Here is a 25,303-nt window from a genome sequence, read left to right as displayed (position 1 = left end):
GCTGAACCTGAGCTCGGCAGCAGGGACAGATAACATTGCTTCCACCCTTCTTGTTGTTGTTGCCCATGAAGTTATCATTACAGCTTGCACATATGACTTGGTGATTGCAGGGAAGAAACACGACCGAAACCTCATCCTTCATGCATATAATGCACTCCCGATCGTAGTTTGCCTCCTTTTCATATGACCCGTCAAGCCTATCGAGCTCCTCAAGCAGCCTGGCAATGTCTTTTCCGGTGGGGGAAGCATTATTATCGGGTTTAAGACTCAATTCAGTGGATGGGGCAGCGGAAGAAGAGGCCTTGACCCGAGAGAGCTCTTGTTCCAGCCTTTGGAGATCGTCTTTGTGCCTCTGGAAGTCTATTTCGATCTTCGAACGCAAGCTTTCGAGCCTTCTTTTGTTGCTAGCCATGGCTGATTCCTTGGCACGTTGTTCTTCCTCCACTTGAGCCATAGCTTGCTCCTTAGCTTTCTGCTCCTGTCTCCACTTCTCCTGCATTTACATTATTAACAAAAAACCAGAAACATGATGATAGACTAACCTTTCATGCCTGACTGAGATAAGTAGCATAATATTTTTCAACTATCAGAGCTGTCCACCACCATCCAAGCAAAGCAATCTTGAGCAAGTATTTGAACACAAACGTGCAGCAATGCAGAAACGTTACCAGCAAAATGATCAAAAAGTCAGGAATACGAAATAAAGAAAAAGAAGAACACATTGTCCATGAAAAGCTTATAGAGATGTGATAAGAGCTTTGACCGACTTCTTAATGTCGATATCGCTTTTACCAAGACACATAGGAAAAAATTATCACAAATGCAAAGTAGACCTCAAGATATTAGTGATCATCCAATTCATTTGGGTATCCGTTTCCAGGAAGAAATCTTGCAGGAAAACTATAAACTTTTCAGCCACCAGAGACTAAATAATAGACATCTTGCTATTGAAAAGTACCAGGAGGAACTACCATGATTATGTCTCCCCATCTTCTGTTAAAGCAATACCTAAGACATCAAAATGCATACTCTGGATTCTTAACTAAAGGCTCTTCCACAGGTCTAGGAGTTAAAATCACCAAGACCCAGAAGAACTTCATGTGCATGACTAATTGACTATGAATGGAAATAATATATGCAGCATACCTCGTTTTCTTTTTCTTCCAGCATGATGTGAGCTAAAGACCTATTGAGCGCCTTGATTTTTTCTTTTTCAGCTGTAATTTCATCCTGCAATTTCATTTTCTGCTTCTCCCAGGCCAGAAGCTTCTTCAAGCACTTTTTCTCCTTCTTTGCCGCCTCCATGCATGCAGTAAGCGACTCTGATGCACTTAATTTGAAAGCCTCCATCTCTGCTCGGATTTCTGCATTTTCATTATCGAGCTTTCTTACAACCGCATTTGCCTTGTCAACTTGACTGCTGGCTTTTCTTAGAGCATTTTCCATTTCAGATAACTGTTTCATGGTTGAATCTTCAAGTGTTTGTTTGCCCTTCTTCAACCGTTGAGTTCCTTCCCTCTCACTCCTCAATGTTTTAAGCTCGGCTAGTTCATCGCTGACCTTTTGGGCAGCTTGCATTGCCTTCTTATGAGCCCAACCCTTCCTCTCTTTTACTTGCTTTTCAAGATCTTTTATCTGATGAAGTAAATTGACTATCATATCATTCTTTTGATCCTCACCAGCAGATTCAAGATTCTCATCAAGGTTCAAATCCCGAAATTTCTCCAACACGGAACTAACAATTTCTTCACTTCCCGAGTTATGAGGTTGCCCACATGTTTCCACACGGCCAGCATTTGTACAAGATGAGTTATTACCACTGGAATGAGGCTGCATATGCATATGATTCATACTAGCACGAAATCCAGCAGCAAATGCTGCAACATTCCTCTTCAACAAGGACTTCATGGAAGGTGAGAGATTAAACTTCCTCGGACAATCAATCTCTCTCTGCAGTATTACCTCTGCACTACAACTGCAAGAAGGAACCCCACCAGCAGAAAACTCTGGTACTCCCCCATTTCCAAAACCCCAACCTCCATGGAATCTGTATAATGCCGGTTCCATGGCACCTAAACCATTCACGCTACCACCATTAACATCCCCTACGTTATTATGCACAGCAGCACAACCACCCCCATTTCCCGAACTCGGTATATCCATCATACTTGCTCTACCGACATGGAGTTCACTCATTACCAAACACCACATGGCATCGCCTTTACTGAGATGAGGTTTAACTTGTTGCAGCAAGTAAACCATACCAGCGAGCGAATACTCCTCCAACTGTCTCAAGTCTGTGAAACCAGTCTCCGACTGTTCCTCCTCGTTGTCCCCATCACTACCATCAAGGCTGGTGCTATTGAGATAAGCCAACGAATTATGCAATATGTTTGTCAATACATCCATACCACCGTAGCAATACCCATTACGCAAAACGGCTCTCAATGCCACATCCTCCTTGTAACCCAACGCAATGAGCTTCGAGATAGCTTCATTGTACAAATACTCCAAATTTTTCAACAGAATATCCTCCAGCTGATCCTCTGTACAGTACCCCCACCCATTCTCCTCGAAATTCTCGTTAGAATTGGGCATGGTGACGGTACCAGGGTCTGAACCCGAATCCGGAAGACTCGGATGATAAAACAGGTGCTTGAGTCTCGATTCGACAATAGATTTCGATAGAGCTGTTCTATCAAACAAACAACACGGGTCGAATTCGGGTTTCACGGATCGGGACTTTCGGCTAGGTCGTAGATGCTTCTCCCTCCCAGTACAGCCCATCAGAGACACCGTATCTATACGGCGGACGCTTATATATACGCGAAGAATCCGAAACTTTTCTACAGAGATGGAAACAATAAGATCATGAATCGGCAAATGAAAACCACCAAACCGTGATCAAGAAAAAAAGGATCAAATTCAAAAGATCGAAAAAGAACGATAAGAAAAATCGAATTCGATGATTGAATCCAGAGAATCAAGAACTCACTGATCGGCGATAGAGAATTTTCCCACCTGGAGAGGAGCTTCGGCAGAGACGAACAAGAAGTGAACAGAAAAAGAGCGAGCAAGCCAAGAGAGCGTCGTGTGGGTCCCACAAGCTATGGGCCGTATTTGGGCCCTTTATTAGCCCATTAATCAGCCTATATTTAAAACGATGTCGTTTCCGCTTCGTTTCTTCTTCCCCCTTAAGCTCTCAAGTCACCGCACTTCGCTTCGAAGCTCGAACTTGCTGATCTTATCACCCGGTAAGATCAATCTCTTGCGATTGTGAATGTTGATTCTCGTTTATTTTCTTCTGATTCCATTCAATCTAGGTTTTGTTAACATATTGGTTGAATGTTGATTCTGAACACCATAGATATTTATATGAGTAGGGACTGGATTCGAAGAGTTTTCGGATTTTCACGAGATGGGTATTGCTTTATCTGGATAAATCTTGAGAATGTTAGATTGAGGATTCTACTTGATCAATGTCTTTGTTTATGTGGAGCGTTATGATCAAATGGTCATATGTTAGTCGAGGATTTTGCCTTATAGTTGGTATGGTCGAATCGAAGAAGAAAAAGCTTCAAACTTGATCCAATTACGGACCATTTTCACACGATGGGGTCTGAATTGATGATTGATGAACTGATTGCCCTTTGCCCACATGTGTTTTCTCGGCTCATATCGCATGGTTAACCTCTTTCAGCTCGGGACGAGGGCAATGTATGAGTGAAATGTCGGCTTTTTCTTCGGAAAAGATTGAAAATTCGGTTCCTCGAGGCCGACCCGTTAATGTGTATACATGGAATGTGGACGAGATTCTTTCTCTTTTACTTGAATCTCTGTTGAATGGAACATACTTCACATGTGTGATGAAAGTCTCTTCTTTGAGCAATTGAAGCTTATAGTTGTTTTGTCCTTTTACATTTCTGATTCACTAACTTTGATGGGTCCTCTAAAAGAAAAACAAAAAGAAAGTGAGACAATTGGAACTCTTTCACCCGAAACAGTGATCTGTTCTTGCAGATTGGGGAATTCAATGAGCCGTTTCTTGATTCCGCGAGACAATACGATGATGGGATGGATCCTTCCGACTATAATTTCAAGCAAGACGAGTTTAATTCTCTTAAGGACGAGTTGAACAAAAGAAAGATCGAGCTGTAGCTCTCAAGTACGAGATATTTGTTCTTGTTTCTTGTTACTCTTTGATGGTGTTATATGACACAAGCTTAAATCTCTCCTCATTGTTATTGCAGGGTTTACGTGCATTTGTTGACAGACATATGATGAGTATACTCTCGATGAATTGTATAAAGTGACCGATGAATACACAGATCATTACCGCATCTAGTTTCTCGCAATGGTTTCCATGTCTTAAACTCAGCATTGTCCTTATTGGAGCAATGCTCATGTTTGCAGCATATACTTGTCTCAGGTGACTTCTGGAGCTATGATTGATACATAGCCTTGTAGAGTGCCCGCTTTCTCGGTCGGACATTTTCATAAGGGCGTGACAACGGTAAAATCTTCAACTTCCGTTATCCGTTCTATCCAAGAAATTGCCTCCATGCATGAAAATACATCTCCATATCCATTTTTCCCCCCTCTCTCAGTATACAGTTCATGGAAAGCTTCAATCTTTCAAATGGGCCAATGAGCAGTTCTAACATCCAACAACTTTCAGGTTCTGCGTTCATTTTTCAATTGCAAAGGCTGCTACTTTAAGGACCAAACGGTTCGAGTCCCCACCTGGTGGGGTGATGGGGAGGGGAATGCACTAGACCGTCTTACCCCTACTTTTATGCAGAGAGGCTAATTCGAACCGGCGATCTCAGACTCCACGGCAGGTGGTTTCACCGCTGAGTCAAGTCGGTCCTTCAAAAGGGTGTCGGTCCTTCAAAAGGCTACTACATTGCTGCCATAAAAAGGGTTAGTACCAAAAACTCATCCGAATGATTTATTCAAAGCTTATCCGAATCTTTTGGTTTGATTACATTGAGTTTTGTCAACATTTTCTGGTTAAGAAACACTGTTATATACAATCGTCGTGTTGTGTTGCATATGTATATAGTCGTATAAACTTTTGTCTTGCAGCACTTGTGGTGGCTTTTGCTGGATTTTTTCGGTTAAAAAAATGGGTTTTTTGTATGCATCTGATGATGCCCATCACTGTAAGTGGCATATCTGGACGTGTACAATCCATGGCCGCTCTTTAATGGCGGTTCATGCGTCTCCAAGAGACGTCCACGTCCGCTGTTCAACAGCATGACCCCTTCTCTGTTTCTTAAATAAACAAATGTCATTCTGTTCTTGTTCCCTCTCCCATTCCTCAATCCACACACATACATACATACATACATACACACACACGCGCGCGCATACGTACATGCATACAACACATACATAGAGATTTATCCTGTTTGCTTGCTTCTGGAAACGGCATCTTTGATGTGGAAATTTGAAACTTTTGGACAACGACTATGGATTTTTTCCAACTGTGATCTCAAATCTCATGTCTTAAAAATCGACCCTTTTGTCTCTTTCTTCAGTCAAATCAAATCATGTGGCCATTTCGGTTATTAATCGAATAACCGAGCCGAACCGAATCGAATAAGATATAATCATATCCGAACCGAACCGAATAAAAAAATAACCGAAAAAACCGACAATTTCTTTGAAAAATAAATTTTTTTTTACCGAAAACGAACCGAATTGAAATTTATATAAAAAACGAATGGTTATAGTTTTTCTATAACCAAAATAACCGAATTCGAATATAATTGATCCGAAATCCGAATTGGCCACCCCTAATGTCCTCTCTCTACTTTGCCCATGTAGCCTCCTTGTGAGTCAGAGGGTTCTCCATGGTCTACACAACATAAAGTTCCAAAACGTTTATTTTTTGGCAAGTAACATAAAGTTCCAAACTTTATCGTGGATCACCAATTTTATGATACGTGAGTGTTGAAGCATTAATTAGGGTTTATCCAATATATTTTTTAGATTATTTTCTACTCCTTTGTTTCCAAATATATATCATTTTAAAGAACATTTCGTGTTACTAGATAAATCTCGTTTTAGAATTTTTTTAAAAAATAATCAATTTCATCTTTAATTAAAAATATTTAACTAATAAAGAATTAATGAGAATTTAATTTAATAATGGTATATATAACTTTTTTGTATTTATTTAAAAATTATAAAAAATAAAATAAAATGATATCTATTTAGAAAGTGAGGGAGTATATGATATTTACACATACTATCCATATCATGTATACATATGTCTTTGTATATGTATAAGCTTGTCCTAGAAAGGTGAAATGTGTTGTCTATATCAAGCCACGTTAATCATATCATAAATTCATAGTTTTAAGGATAAATAAATTTTATTTTTCTCCAATTAAATCATTAAAATAGCTCTGAAATGAAAAAAAAAATGCGGAGAAAAGTCCACAAAATATTTTATAATGTGGATGGCCCCATCCTTGGGCACTGCATGTGCATGCTTATCTAAAAAAAGATCCATTTTGGTGTTTATTGTAGTGTTCTTTCGGAAAGTGAAATATCTATATTCTCTTATTATAGAAATATTTTCGCAAAATGCATTATAATTTTCCGACAAAAAAAATATATTATACTATGCGCACATGTATGTGAATGTATAAATAATAAGACCACGTTGTCTTAAATTGCAATAAAATAAAATAAACTATGAAAATCGTTTGGTTTAATTTTTATTTCAAGAAAATACTTACATGTAAATGTGTGTGTGTGTATATAATTCAATTGTTTTTCTTTACATATATATGTATATATATTGTCTTTTATGAGCAAAATATTTTAAAAAGAAAAAAGAAAGAAAAGAAAAAACATAAACTTAAGTGAGTTGGGTCCATTAAGAATAGTACAAGACGAAACGTGATCTTGATATCCCACCATGGAAATCCAAACTTCCAGTTACTGACCACAATTTCATTATTATTATTATTATTATTATTATTATTATTATTATTATTATTATTATTATTATTTATTTATTTTTATTCATTTACAAATGTATGTGTATATGCAAATAAATTTCCCCCTTTTTCAGCTAAAAAATAAAATGTGAATTTAATGAACTACAAACTAATTTATTTAAAGAAAATAATAAACAAAAAAAAAGTTTCATAGGTTGCTTCAGTGACAACTATGGCCCCATTTGTAACGAGTTTTGGCAGACTTATTTATTATAAGCCGGCCATGTTAATATTATTCATGCACATTTTTTTTTAGTAAATTTCATAGTTTTATATATATTCATCCTCAACGAAAGGGAGCATTATCCAAAATACTCTCATTTTGCTAAAACTACTTCTAAAACTATTTCTGCACTTACCTTTCTCCAATTGTGACCTTGTGACCAGAATTCGTGTATGGTCATATGATGGTTATATTGGTCATAACGTTAAATTTATGATTATATCGAATCACCATGGTCACACCTTACATATCACACTAATCATTGGGTAAAATCATCAAAAATATAATGTTGTGACCAATGTGATCATCATGTGACCATACAATTATTCTGGTCACAAGGTCACAACTGGAGAAATGTAGGTGTAGGAGTAAAGAGTGTATTTTGGATATTTTACCCAATGAAATAGCCCATATATATATATTGAATATTACATAGAATACATTATTATTTTACGGGATATAAATTATTGACAGCAATTTTCATAGAATTATATTTTTTTTTCCTATATTATTTTGTGGAGCTTTTCACCTCCCTCTCTCTCTCTCTCTCTCTCTCTCTCCGAGATTAATTGATAAAGGCAAGTTGCTAAAGGGGTGTGTGTTTGCCCCACTCCCATTTTTTTTTTTTACATTCTCTCCCCAAATTCTTATATTACTCTCTGAGTCTCTTCATTTCTGCAACCCCTTTTGCATCACACACACATACATACATATATATATATATGTGTATATAAACACATACACACACATATATATACATACTCTCAAATTTTACTGCAGAAATGTCAAAGTGATATACATGCACTGACAGTCACAGCTCCAGGGGTATATATATGACTCAGCTGCTTTTCCCATGTTTCTGAATTTTCAAGCATTTAGGGCTTTTTTTCCCATGTAAGTTATAACATTGCTTCATTCTTATATATTTTTTTTTAATTTGTAGATATAACCAAGTGAGAAAAATGGGGGAAGAAGAACAGAAGATGTGCCACTGACTTTTTATTTTTATTTTTTTGGGTGAGGGAGAGATTATAATATCTCTATTTTTTTAAAAATTTATTTAAAAACTTTTGTGGGTGAATAATAATGCCAGTCCCTCTTGCGCCATATCCATCGCCTCCGACGCCGTACGCTCCTCCTCCTCCACCAGCCACTAACGGTACATCTCTTCCTATATAGTTTTCTGTTTGTTTCCCGAGAAAATGAGGCTCTGTTTTGAATCCTTTGAGTCTCTGGATAATTCGGAATCTCTGCTTCAGACAGCCCAAAACCGACGCGATTCTCGTAAAGGGCTTGGTCTGAATTCTGCGTTTTTTTTTCCGGGAAAAAAAGTTCAGGTTTTTTTGCATCAAAACGTTTCAAAGATGGAATCTTTTCGAAAACCCATTTGTTACTTTTAATATCAAAACCCTTCAAAGACGGAATCTTCTCCCAAAACCCCACAGATTCGCCGCTATTGCTTATATGGAAACCAAACTCTGTATTCTCTTTAATATCACAACGATCCAAAGATGGAATCTTTTTTCAGATTAAAACCTAGCTATATATATGCCAAAATCTGTAATTTTTTTTTTTTTTGCGAGGGCAGGAGGAGGAGGGCAGAGCCAGTTGGTCTGTTCAGGGTGCAGAAACCTTCTACTGTATCCAGTGGGAGCTACCTCCGTCTGTTGCGCCGTCTGCAATGCCGTTACCGCCGTCCCTCCTCCCGGTATACTCTCTCCCCATCTCTGTGTATTTCCGTGTATGTATTATATATATATGTATTTCCGAGGGCAGGAGGAGGAGGGCAGAGCCAGTGGGTGTTTATATGTATTTCTGTATGTGTGTGTGTATATGTGTGTATATATATATATACGTATATGTGTGAGAGAAAGAGAGATGGAACGTTTTCAGCATCGTTTTCTTGTGTTTGCTGCTTCCCCCTATGGAATCTGATCGGTTGCGATATATATGGCTGTTGCGTTTGCGTTTGGCGATTGGAACGCAGGTACGGAGATGGCGCAGTTGGTGTGCGGAGGATGTCACACTCTTCTTATGTATATTAGAGGAGCCACTAGCGTTCAATGCTCCTGCTGCCACACCGTTAATCTCGCTCTCGAAGGTAATATATAATATAATCTTTTTATTTTCATCGATATAATGTATAAACCCTAAATATACATAATTATGACAAGTATCATTATATAATCAAATGGATTTGCGTTTGCGATTACGTTTGCGTTTGAACAGCGAATCAAGTTGCGCATGTAAACTGTGGGAACTGTAGGATGCTTTTGATGTATCAATACGGAGCAAGATCCGTCAAATGTGCCGTTTGCACCTTTGTCACTCCCGTTGGGGTTAGTACCAAAAAATTTAATTTTTTTTAAACATTAGATTCTTAATCTTTTTTGCAATATGATCTAATTACGTGATTATCTTTATGATTCATATTATCTTTTTTTTTTATATAACCTTGTAGGCGTCCACGACCACGACCACATCCGACCAAAAATTCAACATTTGAATATATCTATATATATATATAAGTCTAATTACATATCCGATCTTATAATTGAATTTTCTAAAGGGGATGTGAGTTCAAGTTGCATCTACAATGTATAGAGCCTTCTCTCTTGAGGTTTTTTTTTTCCTTTCTTTTTTTTTTGTTTAAATTATGATGTTTGTATTTGTATGAGTGATTCACAAATAAAGCAAGTTACTGTCTTGTCGTTGCTTTATCTTCAAAGAGAGTTTGACGGTTGAATTATTCGAATTATTATACATATTGATACAAAATTAGACTATTAAACAATTGATACATATACTTGCATGAACTATTACGTAAATATTTTTTTCCTATCACCCCAAATAAATGGGGATACGAAATTGTCTGAATCGGACACGTACGACTCGTACAATGTAGAAAATATAGTGTTTCATCGGCGTATATTATGAATACGATGAAATACAATTTATTAAAAAAAATATAGAAAGGTAGAGTTTATCTATTACTAGCTAATAGAATTACTGTCGTACTAATAAAATTAGTTTATAATTTTTTAGTGGGATTATGTTTATTCTATGTTTATATATATATATATATTATTTGGTTGAGTGAATAACATAAAAAATATTTTGTTTTGTAAATTAATCTTGAGTTATGTATGGTAGAAGACTAGAAGGTAGTTTTTTTATTATTCCTTTGGTGTATTTTGGTAAATTTATATGGAGATTAATTTAATCTTTTTAATTAAATTAATTTAATATTTTTATGGAAATTAACTTAATCGTGTTATAGGATAAGATTGAGTTCGTTGTCTCGTGTGCTTTCTGAAGAACCATGTGACACTTTGTGTTTTGACTAAAGCCCACAGCCTTTTTTCCTTGTTTTTCGTAGTTAATGCTCCTCTGAATTGTCAATTAATATCGTTAAATCAAATTAAATGCTACGCATGCATATATAGTCCATAGATATACGTGTATATATAAATACATACGTGTATATATATATGGATAAGGATAATTTTCAAAAAATTCGGCAGCCAAATCTCGATAACGTACACATCTTCCTGTCACATCTCTTGCTAAAACAAAGGGCGAAATTATGTATAATAATGAGCGTGCAATATATATATATATACATATATATATATATATATGTGTGTAGATGTGTAATGAAATATTAAAATCCTATACGATATTACTTCATCCGTTTTACAATAGATGACGTTTTACAATAAAATTTTGTTCCAAAATAAATGACGCTTTTAGATATTTTCAATGTACTTTTCAATATTTTTCTAAATTTATCTTTAATTAGTAATATTTAAATATTTTGCATGTTTGGAGATAATAATTATCTATGTAATAAATAAGGGTATTTTAGATAAAAACATTATTTTTTTAATTTGTGTATAATTTTTAAACATCATATATATATTTTGAAATGGAGGCAGTAATAATTATGATCTTTAAAAAGGAATGTTCCATTTGAAAAAGAAACATTGAATTTCGAACCATTACGCTATGAAATAACTTCCACATGTACTCTTTAAGACAAATGACTAGAAAATCTCCTTCACAATCATTTTCAGAAGAGGTCAATTCTAAGAAATATCACAGAGGTATATTCTATGAGAGGTTCCCTTCACAATCATTTTCAGAAGAGGTCAATTCTAAGAAATATCACAGAGGTATATTCTATGAGTGTATGTATGTATGTATGTATGTATGTATGTATGTATGTATGTATGTATGTATGTATGTATGTATGTATGTATGTATGTATGTATGTATGTATGTATGTATGAGTTGGATAACAAAGGAACAAGCATCATATGCGAAACATAGACCCACACTGGTTCTAGAGCCGTTTATGATGGACGGTCCATTAGGGCATTTAACTTTTATTTTGTTAATTTCCAACAATGGACCACAATCATGAAATGACAAAAGAAATGTGTGGTTAACGGTTTACCGTTAACCGGTATACAAGTGGTATTGTTCTTTATTTAAATAGAGGGACAACACTGCGTTTAGTTATAATCGGGCTGTTACTATACGTATAGTAGTAGATAATAGTAATATTACAACAAAAAAAATCCATATCGAATATGGAAAATATACTAATTTATTATTTATATTCATGGTCTATAATAAATAATAATAAAAAAACTCAGTTTGATACAAAAAAAAATGTTCATCTTACATTAAAAGTCTTTATATTCGCGTTTGTGTAGGTTTATTTTATTTATATTCAATTTAGGGTTATACGGTTAAATACGTATTTTAGTTATATCTTATATAAGGGTGTGTTTTTTCATAAATAAAATAACTTTATATTAAAAAAAAATACAGATCGACGTTATCTTGAAATACTTTTAAGAGATTCGCCGACCAATCTAAAAATATTCACAAAATCCCTCGGATTCTATCAATCTCCTTTGCTGTGTTATTCTATTCGTCTCCAATTTCTAATAAACCGGTGCGACCCATTTGGTTTGTATCTCCGGTTTACCTGAATTTTAAAATTCAATAATCGGTTCGAATCGACATGAACCAACCGCGGCGCGTGGTCACGCTCGCGTCCGAAGGAAACACGAGAAGCTGACGAGGCAGATCTACGTGGCAGAAGACCAGGAAAGCGGGCTTTCAATACATACACGTGGCGTTACGTGACACGTGTGCGTAGGATGAAGCTTTGGACCGTCGTAGCTAAAGTTATAATATTTGCAATTTATAACCAAATGGTTATAGCCATTCGGAAGTCGGAGAAAGCAAAAAAAAAAAGGAAAAAAAAACATGCAAGCGGCGAAGCAAAAGATAAGCGATATGGCCAGTACGGCCAAGGAGAAGATCGCAATTTGTCAAGCCAAAACCGATGAAAAGGTCTGGCAATTTTGAATATATATATATATATATATACATATATATATTTATAATCGATAATGATATATTAAGGAATATAAACTCATCATATATATCTTATAACAATTAATGTAATTTGGACAAGAAAACGTTACACTAGCTAAGCAAACTGTTAATATAAAAGTTGGTAATGATATTTATATATGAAAATACATTTGTCTAAAAAAAACACAAAAAAAGAAATTATTTGACAAACAAATTCATTTATTTCTTAAAATTAAAAACAATTTGCTACACAGATTTGATTCTACATGCATGCACGAATTTGAGATTAATTAAGATATTGTTTTCTAAACAAATGTGTTATAGATTTTAAAATTTGAAACATTTTTAAGCATTTTAATGTTTAATGTATTTATTCGTTAAAATAAAAATTCGTATAATTTTTAATATAGTTTACCGAACTAGTGTGTTTTATGTTATGGGATGATATATACATATATATATGTATGTATATAATGGAGCAGGCGGAGAAAGCGGTGGCTAGGAGCAAGGAGGAGAAGCAGATAGCGAAGGAGAGGAAGAAGGCGAGAGAGGCGGAGGCGAAGATGGAGAAGCACATAGCCATGGCGGCTCACGCCGAGGAGAAGCTGCGATCCAAACAGACCCACGCCCACCACCTTGGCCGTGGTCTTCACGCGCCGCCGACGGCCGGGACCACCGTGCCTCTGCCGTATCCCCCGGTGGCCCATCATCATCACGGAAACGATGTGCTCTAGCTATTTCCCTATCATGTGTTTGATTAATTTGACGGTCTGTTTTTTTTAAGGGTTTTTAAGTTTGTTTTCGCGTGTGACTTTTGTCGGATAATGGAGATTAGGGTTTATTTTATAAGCACTCTTTAGAAAAGATGCATCGATTTTTTTTTAACATTTAACATCCATTTTTTTCTATAAATAGAGAAATCATCTCAAAGGGGTGAACGAACAGAAATTTACATATAAAATGGTAGATAGCATTAGGCTGGGCGTTTCGTTTCGATTGTTCAACACCGGATCAAACCGAAAAAAATTTTTCGATCCGAAACCGTCCGAAACCGTTCTTAATTTTCGAGCGGTAACATTTTTAGAGGACCAAATTTTTTCGGAACCGAATCGATAATCGAACTTCAAAAATTCTAAAAAACCGAATATTTTTAAAGAAAATCTATCATTTTTTTAATAAAATTAAAACGAATCGAACCGAATATAATATAAAAATCGATTGGTATTTATTTTTATAAAACCGAAAGAACCGAACCGATCTCTTTTTACGTCCACCCCTAGATGGCATGGTATTTTTATAAAAAAAAAAATTATTTCAATCAAACATTTAATCGATAAAGGGGTATTTTCGAGACTTGTAAATTAGTGTAAATGGGTGAGTAATTAATATATATATATATATATATATATATATATATATATATATATATTCTCACTTGTTTTTTTTTGTCTAAGTTAGCTATAACCAACCAAGAATGGAAGACATTCACAAACGCTTAAAGTCATGTTGAGTACTTTGAAAATATTCGATTATTTGACAACATTAAATCCAATTCGAATATTATAGAAAATGAAATCTCTTGAAAAATAATATACGAACATATTTATATATTTTATGAAACGTACATAAAACCGGTATATTTTTCATTAAACCAATCAAAATATATACATAAAAATTAGAATTCAATAGAGATCGTGAACAGACAAATTATTTACAAATTCATATAATTTTGTAGTATTAGACGTAATTAAGTCGAACTTGGGTCATTACGCGTTCGCCCCGACATCGCCCTCCGACAACACCAAGTAGGCGACTAAGACCAATGAGTGGTCGCCACGTCAGCCCTAGAAATCTACCACCGACGACAAAATTACGAAAATACCACCTTCCGTAGCGTGCAAATCTCTCATAGTAATCGAGCCGTTGGATACACTTGTCAGTCTCTCTCTCTCTCTCTATATAGTTTATCTTTTCGTTCTTATAGTTTTCATAAACACCATTCATATATTATTCGGTATATATTCGGATTCTGTCAAATGGGTTGCTTGGTTTTGCCAGTCGAAAAGCTCCGACGGCTCTCGACCGGTTCCCGGTTTGCGTACCGGAACTTGACCGGCGACATGGTCCATGGAGGATCCGGTCAAGGTGGTGGTGGGGAAGGAGAGAAGAGAGTTTTTGGTCGAGCCGTTTGTTCTTGAAGAGAGCCCGTTTCGGTTCTTGATGGGACCGGTTAAAGAACGTACCAAGAACCGGTTCAACCGGTCCAAAGGAGTCTTATTCCTGTACCATGTGGATTCAATCTTGTTCGAGCACTTGCTGTGGCTGCTGAGGAATGATCTCTCTTCGTTCTCGAAGATCGATCTCGTTGATATTATCGATTTCTATTCCCAAGATTGATAGATAATTGATTTCGTTCATATTTGTATGGTTTTATGCTTAATCCAAACACTTTGAAAAAAAATTTAATGGACCGAATTTAGAGATTGAAATGTGATTTTTGACAAATTTTATCAAGCTATTTATTGATTTGATGAGAATAAAAAGTTTTATACAATTATTTTTATTAAACCAAACTAAACCGGTTTTACATATACGTAGGACCACAAGCAGATCCCAAGGGTCATATGTCCCCAATTTTTAATTAAAAAAATTAATTTCTTTATAAATTTTAATTTATATTAGTAAATGTTCCGTAATAAAATTAAATTTAATCTTATTAATGTCCCGATTATAATTTTTTCTAGATAAATAAATAAGGTGGGAGATCAACGGCTATATTTGATTGGGCCTATCATGAAGTCCAATGCGTAATTGGGTCTCAAATTCCGACCCGTTTTTATTTATTTATTTATTTAAATATATAAATAAAATAAATGAAACGTTGATAACAATTGTTAGTACAGATTAAATACTAGGGCAAAGAATATACCCTTTCTCTATTTATTTATTTATTGCAATTTATTTGGCTGTAACAGTTGGATGTGATAGTTTAATTAATGTTTTCTTATATTCTAAACAATGATTAGCAGCAAGTAATCTTCTCGCTTTTTTTGGATTTAACTTAATTAGGAATACAGCAGCAGACATATAAAATAAATATGCGAAGGTCCGTTAGATGCAAATCGTGTGAAGGAAAACAAAGATCCTTACTGTTTTGTTAATTAATACCGCATATTTTTATGATTAAACAACAAATTATGTAATAAATATTTATTTATATCTTAAATGATATTACCGCAAATAACAATATATATATATACATGTATATATACCCATTTTCCTTCTCCCACATTTTACATTTTTAATTAATGGGAGCGAAGTCCTTGTATTAAAATTAATTTCGTCGGTCCATACTGAAACCACATTTTATGTAAGAAGTAGAATGGTATTCGATAGGATATAATATAGTATTAGCCGAAGAAAATTCCATATAAATATCTCAACTTTACCAAATATTTAAAATAAATATCTAAACTTTTAATTTTATCTAATTGATACCTCAATTATGAAAATGTTCCAAATTAATACCTAAAATATTGAAATATTCCAAATAAATACCTTAACTCATTAAATCGATAGCAATTCTCAACTTTAACTCGTTTTTTATTTTACAATTAATATTTAATTTATACATCATCATTAGAGTCGAGATTGAAAATATATTGTTATCGATTTCGTGAATTCTGTTTTTATGTTGGAAATTAACATGTAATTTATATTTCACCGCCATAATCGAAATTGTGAATTGCTATCAATTTCATGAGTTAAGGTATTTATTTGGAATATTTCAATAGTTTAGATATTAATTTAGAATATTTTAATAGCTGAGATATCAATTAGATAAAATTAAAAATTAAGTCATTTATTTGGCACATTTTGTAAACTTGATGTATTTATATGGGATTTTCTACATCACCTCACAGTCAATTATATGATTTTTTTAGTTAGATTAAACGAATCGAAATTAAATTCTAACGATATATTGAAATGACTGGAAAAAATCACATGTAAAAACCAAATATTTTCAATAAAGCCAAATTCTTGACCAAAGTGTACAAAAATTCAGACCGAACCAAAGTTTGATAAAAAAAAATTATCAAATCCAATCGAAAAACTGAAATTCTATGTCTATGGTGCATAATCCGAGTCATATTATATATATATATATATATATATATATATATATATTATATACACATATATATAAGTAGTTTAACCTAACATAGAAATCTTATACAACAAAAAATGAAGCTTTATATATATATATATATATATATATATATTATACGACTATGATATATATTATATTGTGATTAAAGCTTTGGGCTACTAAACTTTTGGTAATTGCGTGTGTGACAGCTAGGAATCAAAAAACATGGTTTGAGCAATTAAGGGCATGATTGGAATCCGTCAATTTCTTAATTTAATTTCTTAATCAGCACTCCACTTGCAACCTTGCCTTTATATTTTAATATTATCATATAATCGTTCTTGTCGTCATTTTTTTTATTATATTTAAATTACGTATTGTTTTATTTATTTATTTATTGGTAAACTCAAAAACTTTGCAAAGTGGGGAATATTTAGCCAGTCATGTCGACGTTGGAAAACCCTAGCTATTGGCTGATCTCCCGGAATTTTAAATTCGCAGTTTATCTAAATTTATATTTAATTATCTCTTGCAATATACGTATTTGGTTTACCAAAAAAAAATACGTATTTGAATTTTATACACGTATATATATATATATGTATGTGTGTGTGTGTGCACATTTAATAACGGGTTTTAGTGCAAAAACTCTTCGAAAAATAAAACGATTATAAGTATGCAAGACGACTTATATAAATGCACGGTCCATTATCAAAGAAAACGACAAATCACATTATGCAGCTATATATATGTATGTATATATATATGAGGGAGACCGGTTACTTAGTCGTACTGATACAAAGAATTCAATATTCGCCATTACTCATGCACATATGATCATATATATCTATATATACACATGTAACCATTGTACATTCTGTACTTGTTTTTTGTACAATTAGATTCACACACACACACATATATATATATGTATATGTATATGTATGTATATATGTATGTATAATCAGACGACATCTGTCTTCTGTAAAATCTTGCTTTATTGAATACCTCATGGACATACAAGATAAAATTAAATTTCGGACAGAAAAACGAGAACAACTAATTTAACCGACCACAAAGATTTAGTGTTTTTTTTTTCTTTCTATTTTAAATAAATTATCCACTACAAGATTATGCGAAAAGTTCACTCACAATAATACAGTAGAATTTCAACTACGAATTGATCAAATAAGAAATTGAATTAAGAGAGTCGTAAAACAAGATTAATTTGATAAAATAAAATAAAAACCCCTAATTTCAAACCATGCATATAGAGCAACACACGAATGGATGGATCGAGAACATTAACCAAAGTTTCATGGCGGATTAGAATTTGAAATTAAATCAAAGTTTCGAATTAATAGAAAAACATTATGAACCGACCGCTAAAACGGAGCCCTACCGGCGGGATTCCCCGCCCAACCTTCCACGTTCATGTGAGGCATATTACTCATCGGCAAATTAAAGAAAGGCAAACCTCCGCCTCCGCCGCCGGAATCCGCAGGAAACATGTTCCCGCCACCGCCGCCGCCGCTATGGACCTGCAGCTGCTCCTCGTGCTCGTCCAGAGGCAACCTCTCGTAAGCCACGTTTGTGAAAGACGCCGCCATGATCATCACCGGCCCGGCCGCCGTCAATTCACCGACGACGTTTCCTCCGACGACCTGTCCCTGATTTCCGGCGAGGAATATGGTCAAACTCGTCGCCCCCGGCGGCGCCGGCGGTGGGAGGAAGGATCCGGTGAGAGAGAGTATCTCGAATGTCCCGTGGAGCGTCACGACGGATCCCGCCGCCGTCGGCTGCCGGATACTGACGTTCGTGACGGTTCCGGTGCCGGAGAGTACGCAGATTCCTCTCTGCCGCCGCCGGGCGTAAGTCGAGATGCATTCGAAGACGTCGCAGCCATTGCCCACTTCGAAAATGTGAGCCCTAAGCGTGTTGGCGCTTTCCCGCGTGACTATCACCGGAGGTTTCGGCTTGTTCTTGGAGCCCGGCGGTCGTCCACGTGGCCGGCGGACCACCAGGTCACCGGATCCGGATCCGCCTCGAGGCGGCTAGGTCAAAGCCATGGCCGCTGCTTCCGCCGCTACCGCCGCCGTCTTCGCCGGAGAAGTGTCCGGCGCCGGCAGTTTCGGTGTTGTGGTTGAGGTCGTCGTGGAGGCTGTGGTGCTGGACGTAGCGAGAAGCTGTGCCTAGATCGAGATTAGCCATATTGGCTTTTGCCAACATCAAATGAAGGGGAAAAAAAAACAATTAGGTTAAAAATGATTTACGTTTAAAAAATGGGATTTGGAGGATTTTTAAAACGGATTAGGGTTTCTGTTTTTTTTTTTAAATATTTATTGTCAATATGAAAAAAAAAACTATATATCAAAAGAAGAGAGGAAAATATATATAGAACCCCAAGAAAAGAAATGGCTGAAGCTACAAGAAATAAGAGAGAGAGAGAGAGAGAGAGAGAGAGAGAGAGAGAGAAGACTCCGTCTTTTCTCTATCCCAAAAGCTCCGAAAGACAAGTTTTATGAATTTATTATATTGTTTTCTTTCTATGCAAATGGACGCCCGAATTTGAATTGGTTTTATATAAATATAATACGACCAATTTTCTTTCATGAAACGTTAAAATTTGTATTACTACGTACAAAGCCAGTTTTAAAAAAGAAGAAATTGAATACATGTTATTGACAAAATTGTAGCATTTGGGTTTTGAGAAAATAAAAGATTTTTGGGCTCAATTACTATGTAGAAGAAATATTTTACATTGGAATAGCTGACCAATCTATATATTAAAATGAATATTTGTTACGGTTGCTTCATATTAGTATATACATACATGATTTTCGCGTTGGTTATATGGACAGTACTATAGGAGTTGTATAATATACGCTTATGTTAATTTATATTATACCAAGAATCCACCGTTATTGGTGTTTTTATCACGAATATAAGCAAGGGACGCAACTAGAGATCCAAGAATATAGAAAATCGTTAGATACACACACGCACATTATATATACAAATATTAACTGTAATATCTCCGTGTCTGTATGCATGTCTATATTTTTAATATATATATATATATATATATATATATAAAAGCTTATTGGCTGCCTTTTTTAACTTTTACAAAAATAAGGCGCCTATTAATGTTTTTTAAGTCTCTACACAAAGGGGACATATATATATACATAAAAAGAACTAAACCATATATATATATATATAGTTTATAAAATATGCACAAATCAAATATGTTGACCCGTAATTTTTATGTCAATGATAAGTTAGTGGTCTTAACATTAGCTCTTCTGTAAAAGTTTTCGTACCGGCGCCTATATTATTTGTAAATAAAAATATATAGTGGAACAACTTTTCATTAAAAAATATTTATAAATGAAAATAGTTCAATATCATTATATTTATTTCATGTTACACTTGGTATTTAAATTGTAATATCGGCTGCTTTCGAGTCTATCTTTATTTACGGGTCCAAAAAAATACGAACATTCACCGATAAGTTAATAAAAACATCTATATTTTCTTATTAAAAACGAGCAAAAAGACAACTATTGTGATGCAAGAGATTTATGTATATACGTATGTATGTATATATATAAGTATATGCATATGGGTATATACGAATATAATGATTTTTTTTTTGATAACCGGGTAATCCCATACCCAAATGACCCAAACTAATCCCGACCCACACGCACAACCGACACCACACGTGTGGGATGTGAAGCACCCGAAAGTGGCCGGAGGAAAAATCTCCATACCTTGGATGTTGAACCCACGACCTCTTGTTCAGGAAGTGGATTCTCAAACCAATAGAGGTGGAGGAGATCCCTAATGATCGTTTACGTAACAAAAATAAATAAAAACTATTAATACAAACCTCGATTACACAAATTGATTTAAAAAATAGTTAATGTAAATGTGACAATTTTCAAGTTTTTCAATTTCAACTTCCCCACAAGCTTAGGATGGTGATTGTGCTTTGCTTGCTGATTCCATGAGTTTGGACTTCCATCCCGAGACTTAATCATGGTTAATTAACCAAGTTGACTAACTACACATGGTTTAACATTCTTAAAATTTATTTTATGTATTTAAAATAGAAAAGAATAAAATAAGTGATTCAATTATCGGGCAAGTGGCGGATGCGTTGCGGCGCGTGGCACCACGCTCCGCCGGCCCCACTTCCATCAACTCCGCCGAGGTTACTGGTCAATAGTTTATTTGATTTTTTTTTTATTAATTTATCTAATATGCATTCATTCACCATCTTAAACTATATATATACGCATTTTCGGTCTACGTGGTTTGATGAATATAAATATAGGCATTATCATATGTGGAAAAATATAGAAAATGAAATAGTATAGTTTACTAACGAAGAATCTATTGGAACTAATAAATCTAATTATACATTCGGTCCACGGACATTTAGTAACTATAGGTGTGTAGATTAAATAAAATAAAATCTAAGCAGAGTAATTAAAAACCATGGTTTTATAAAATTCCCCAAAAGAAAACGGAAAGTTTTAGATATAAATAATCAGAGATTAGAGACTCGAGGCAATACCGTGCATTCATTTATATATATATATCTAATAATTAATTTATAAATTCATTTTATATGTGCACTGTAGTGATGCTCTGACCCCATCAAATAATTAGTAATTACTAATTTTTTCATTTATTTATCAATTAATCACTGCAATTATTGATTTTTTAAAAATAAATTATAAATTTTTTAATACTCATATAATCATATATATGTATATGCGCTTTTCTCCTTCGCTTATCCAACAGTTTGATTACATTGGACGTTTAATTTATTGGGTTTCTCTTTTATATGTTTGTGTATATATATATAATGGAACAGTCTGTCATCGTTTTGGTCTGGGAAAGACGACATCATTATTATACGTTATATATATATATATATATATTCATCGATTACTTGTAAAATGTTGGTCTTCCAATGGCCACCTAACGATATTATAGAAAGCCGCAAGTTAATATAAAACGCATTAATATTTAAACATATATAGACGACAAAAAATAATGTTTGTAAAATGAATGCGCAATCTACAATAACATAATATATATATATATGTATAGATATAGGGTTTGGTTCTGTTTTATGTGACACTTTATATTTTGTATTCAATTGAAAAATCTAAATATATAATTGGAACGATTTGAACACTTGTTCTTGTAGTAAGATGGTATACTACTACTAATTTTCTAATTTGAAAAAAGGCCAAATAAAAAAATTGTAAAAACGATTTTTAAAACAAGAACATGAAATAATTAAAAGTAGTTTTCTTTGGTTCTTACGGATTTGAGAAGACCAGGCAAAATGGGTTAGCTAAGAAATTGAATCGTTAAGTCAAATTATAATATAAGATTAATAATTAAAATTAAATAATAAATCCAATAACTAAACCGGCCGGTTTACAATTCAGTACAAAACGGGTACGGTTTTTAAATCCGGTTATTAGGTTTGAGTTACGAAAGGAAAACCACGTGAGCTCTATTATTGCAGAAGGCTTAATAGATTTATACAATTTCTATATTAATCAAAATTAATTGGCTATTTCATATATAATCAATCTAAATATTCGAAACGTAACATCACATTTGATTAGATACTATTTTTAATAGAATCCAATACAAGACATCATAGTTTGGCATTATTTCAATTTAGTATATACTTTAAAAATAATCAGTACGAATGTTAATTACTAATTTATAGGATTTATCTAACATGTATTTATAGGATATTTATATATAATTTCGCAGTATTAAATATCTCAAAACAAATATAATTTCTTCCTTTTTTCGAATTATAACATAAATTTATTTGTATTGTTAAAAATAGTGCGTATTCATATAAATCTGGAATATTCGGAAAAAACATAAACCGATGGAACAGCTTTAATCAATTTAAAATACGCAATAAATAGCCCCTCATTACGTGCATAGATTAAGATTAAATTAAATTGGTGCTAATGTGATTATTAATTTAATAATATTGTGAAAAGAATAATTTAATCTTTTGGGACCACTGCGATATAAGGTTTGCTCCTCCACATGATTCTACCGACTACTCTCCTTCTTTGTCGTCTTCTGAAATTAATAAAACGAAATTAATTAATCTAAGCATAATTAATTAAAATGACATAATCACTCTATTAATCGATTAATTAACTTATCGTTTCTTTGCACTTGTCTTTTACTATTACTTTATTTATTTCGTCCAACCTCACCTTGGACCAATCTTCGGACACCAAATCATGATTAACTCCCTCTAATCCCTGTGTTTAAGTCCAAGGGACCCACTTGGGCAATTTAGAATAATACAAAATATTGTGACAAAAAATTAATATTAGTACAAAAAAGAGTTTCATTATGTTTATTATATCATCATAGAATTATATATATATATGTATATAAATATATATATATATATATATATACATACATATTAATTCACTAATATTTAAATAAAATTTATTATTATATATATACATATTAACGATCCGTTATTGATTAAAAACCAAATTAGGGTTTCTGGAAAACCGCTTTCGTGTCTGCCTCTCTCTGTCTCTCTCTTTTCCGTGTCGTGTGTACTTCTGCAACCCTTGTACTGTGAAGCCTCAGCCGTTTACATAGTTAGATTTTATGATGTCATATTTATTTATTTTTTAAAAATCTCCTACTCTTCTCTCTCTCACTTGGCGTTGGCGTACTTTCTTCTTAATCTGAGTTTCGATATTCATCTCGGATTCGACGATCTCAGGTGAAGCTCTCATGCCTTCCTCTCTATCTCTCTCTCTATCTCTCTCTCTCTCATGCCTTGACTGTCGGATCCAGGTAGACGAGAACCAACAGAGAGGAAGTCTACCAATCGTAAGGCAACGCGAGAACAAGGTGCGTTCCGATTCTGCCCATCTTTTTCTTGCTCGAGATCGGACGGTGCTCGGAAACCGGCCACTAGAGCCGGAAGCCCAGATGCCGCCGCTCACCCAACTGATAAACCAATTATTATAATAATTATTATTATTTGATTTATAGTTTATATCTTCAAAATTTTAATGTTAGTCTAACCTAAATAATTTTATGGCATGTTAACGCTTATGGGTGGTGTTTTCAAAAATGGTTATCTTTATAGATATGCATAGTGTAAAATTATTTTTTAAAATAATGGTTTTTTTAAAAAAAAATTAACTCACTAAAACTCTTAGACTACATGTTTTATGAATAATGGTTTTTTTTAGATGATTTTTTTTTCTTACAAAAATAAAAATTTAGACGGCTTCGATATTAAAAATAAGCTCTAAGGTACAATGGGAAATTAAATATTCCAGCCTGTAAAGGTGGGACCATGTGAAGAAGTGGACGAGACGTTATATACAGTATATGTACACACATATATATTTATATATATATATGTATATATTTATTTTCTCTTCTTTTTTCGGGTATTGAAATAATTTGCCTGAAACAATAATTGAATAACAAAATACTTGGTTATTCAAAAAAAAAATTCATCACAATCCATTTATATCTCGCACATATAAGGAAGTGGTGGAGCGTGAGAGGCACGTGCATGGTGCAGAGAATAATAATTGGAAGAGGCTTGTTTGGTTGGGTATAAAGCTCCACTCCTTCCCTATATGGGATCCATTGGCTCCCTCTTCCAAACACGCCTTCTTTATTTGATTTATAGTGAAATTCCAAAAAAATATATATACTAATTCATTGGGGGAGAAAACTCGAGGGTCTTTTCGTAATTTAGCCCTTGTGTACTCTCAATCTCAAGTCTCTCTCTCTCTGGGCTTGTTTGGTTGGGTATAAAGCTCCACTCCTTCCCTATATGGGATCCATTGGCTCCCTCTTCCAAACACGCCTTCTTTATTTGATTTATAGTGAAATTCCAAAAAAATATATATACTAATTCATTGGGGGAGAAAACTCGAGGGTCTTTTCGTAATTTAGCCCTTGTGTACTCTCAATCTCAAGTCTCTCTCTCTCTGTGATCATAGATCGTCACTTGGCCTACTTTCTTTTTAATCTCAGAGGCCCAAACACGCAACCAACGGAGACAGGAAATCAATCATCTTAAGAACAAGGTGCGTACTAAATGATTTTATTCATTTATAATTCATATATATATATATATATATATGCCTGAAGTTTGTTAAATTCCCATCTCATAATATATACACACACATTTCTTATTTTAAAAAAACAAAACCATAAACGTACATTGGGTTCTCTTAAAAGACATATATTGGGCCGTGGCAGCATTTTATTGGGCCTATAAGATTTAGATTTGATTCTTGTTTTATGTTGTTTTCTTCCCTTTGGATTTTGAAAAATCGAATTGAAGATATAAATTTGAACAGGAGATCAAGATTGTATGTGTAAGAACATGAAATCTAGTTATTATATAGTAAACATTTCTTCTGTAAATGAATGTATGTATTTATTATGTTTGCAAAAAAA

At 34.0% G+C, this 25,303-nt stretch overlaps 6 protein-coding genes and 1 long non-coding RNA gene across 19 annotated transcripts in view; 5 read left to right on the top strand and 2 right to left on the bottom strand.

The window, feature by feature from the left end:
* LOC104807960 (MND1-interacting protein 1-like) overlaps positions 1-3,037 on the bottom strand; it is a 3,807-nt gene extending 770 nt beyond the window's left edge. The window contains exons 1-3 of the mRNA XM_010533424.1: positions 2,996-3,037; positions 1,147-2,846; positions 8-493 (exon numbers count right to left, since the gene is read on the bottom strand). Coding sequence (XP_010531726.1) covers positions 8-493; positions 1,147-2,787 — 2,127 coding nt within the window. The 5' untranslated portion in view covers positions 2,788-2,846; positions 2,996-3,037. The remainder of the gene's footprint in view (positions 1-7; positions 494-1,146; positions 2,847-2,995) is intronic.
* A 163-nt stretch (positions 3,038-3,200) lies between these two features.
* LOC104807959 lies at positions 3,201-5,163 on the top strand. Its single transcript, XR_770883.1, has 4 exons — positions 3,201-3,254; positions 4,021-4,165; positions 4,251-4,513; positions 4,679-5,163. It is a non-coding gene; the product is annotated as an uncharacterized LOC104807959 (long non-coding RNA).
* Positions 5,164-7,849: 2,686 nt separating this feature from the next.
* On the top strand, positions 7,850-9,959 carry LOC104807958 (protein LOL1-like). The gene is made up of 6 exons (XM_010533423.1): positions 7,850-8,064; positions 8,183-8,398; positions 8,828-8,947; positions 9,227-9,340; positions 9,469-9,578; positions 9,701-9,959. The coding sequence occupies exons 2-6, from the start codon at positions 8,326-8,328 to the stop codon at positions 9,743-9,745; spliced, it is 462 nt and encodes a 153-aa protein (XP_010531725.1). The 5' UTR covers positions 7,850-8,064; positions 8,183-8,325; the 3' UTR covers positions 9,746-9,959.
* Positions 9,960-12,485: 2,526 nt separating this feature from the next.
* LOC104807957 (18 kDa seed maturation protein) lies at positions 12,486-13,499 on the top strand. Its single transcript, XM_010533422.2, has 2 exons — positions 12,486-12,609; positions 13,116-13,499. Exons 1-2 carry the CDS (start codon positions 12,523-12,525, stop codon positions 13,365-13,367), a joined length of 339 nt encoding a protein of 112 aa, XP_010531724.1. The 5' UTR covers positions 12,486-12,522; the 3' UTR covers positions 13,368-13,499.
* Positions 13,500-14,607: 1,108 nt separating this feature from the next.
* On the top strand, positions 14,608-15,114 carry LOC104807956. The gene is given in 2 exon segments (XM_010533421.2): positions 14,608-14,756; positions 14,758-15,114. Coding segments are annotated over 2 exon segments (360 nt in total). The 5' UTR covers positions 14,608-14,669; the 3' UTR covers positions 15,031-15,114.
* Positions 15,115-17,963: 2,849 nt separating this feature from the next.
* On the bottom strand, positions 17,964-18,994 carry LOC104807972 (AT-hook motif nuclear-localized protein 21). Its single transcript, XM_010533441.1, has 2 exons — positions 18,874-18,994; positions 17,964-18,827 (listed from the first exon to the last, which is right to left on the bottom strand). The coding sequence occupies exons 1-2, from the start codon at positions 18,992-18,994 to the stop codon at positions 18,169-18,171; spliced, it is 780 nt and encodes a 259-aa protein (XP_010531743.1). The 3' UTR covers positions 17,964-18,168.
* Positions 18,995-23,366: 4,372 nt separating this feature from the next.
* The window catches only part of LOC104807953 (pentatricopeptide repeat-containing protein At1g63080, mitochondrial-like), a 36,985-nt gene continuing 35,048 nt past the window's right edge, over positions 23,367-25,303 (top strand). For 9 of the 13 annotated variants that reach the window (XR_002023965.1, XM_019201909.1, XM_010533409.1 and 6 more), the window contains exons 1-3: positions 23,367-23,594; positions 23,669-23,725; positions 24,875-24,927. The gene's annotated coding sequence lies outside the window, so the exon portion shown is untranslated. The remainder of the gene's footprint in view (positions 23,595-23,668; positions 23,726-24,874; positions 24,928-25,303) is intronic. The other 4 variants (XR_002023964.1, XM_010533411.1, XM_010533412.2 and 1 more) reach the window with 2 other exon arrangements.

The sequence above is a fragment of the Tarenaya hassleriana genome, unplaced genomic scaffold (genome assembly GCF_000463585.1).
Source record: "Tarenaya hassleriana unplaced genomic scaffold, ASM46358v1 Cleome132, whole genome shotgun sequence".
Taxonomy (NCBI): Eukaryota; Viridiplantae; Streptophyta; class Magnoliopsida; order Brassicales; family Cleomaceae; genus Tarenaya; species Tarenaya hassleriana.
This window is presented reverse-complemented; position numbering and strand designations above follow the sequence as displayed.

Coding starts and splice junctions, on each gene's coding strand:
- LOC104807958 (XM_010533423.1), top strand. CDS start 8,326: ATGCCAGTCCCTCTTGCGCCATATCCATCGCCTCCGACGCCGTACGCT. Junction 8,399..8,827: donor TCCTCCACCAGCCACTAACG/GTACATCTCTTC, acceptor TTGCGAGGGCAG/GAGGAGGAGGGCAGAGCCAG. Junction 8,948..9,226: donor TACCGCCGTCCCTCCTCCCG/GTATACTCTCTC, acceptor ATTGGAACGCAG/GTACGGAGATGGCGCAGTTG.
- LOC104807957 (XM_010533422.2), top strand. CDS start 12,523: ATGCAAGCGGCGAAGCAAAAGATAAGCGATATGGCCAGTACGGCCAAG. Junction 12,610..13,115: donor AAGCCAAAACCGATGAAAAG/GTCTGGCAATTT, acceptor ATAATGGAGCAG/GCGGAGAAAGCGGTGGCTAG.
- LOC104807972 (XM_010533441.1), bottom strand. CDS start 18,994: ATGGCTAATCTCGATCTAGGCACAGCTTCTCGCTACGTCCAGCACCAC. Junction 18,828..18,873: donor CTCCGGCGAAGACGGCGGCG/GTAGCGGCGGAA, acceptor AGCCGCCTCGAG/GCGGATCCGGATCCGGTGAC.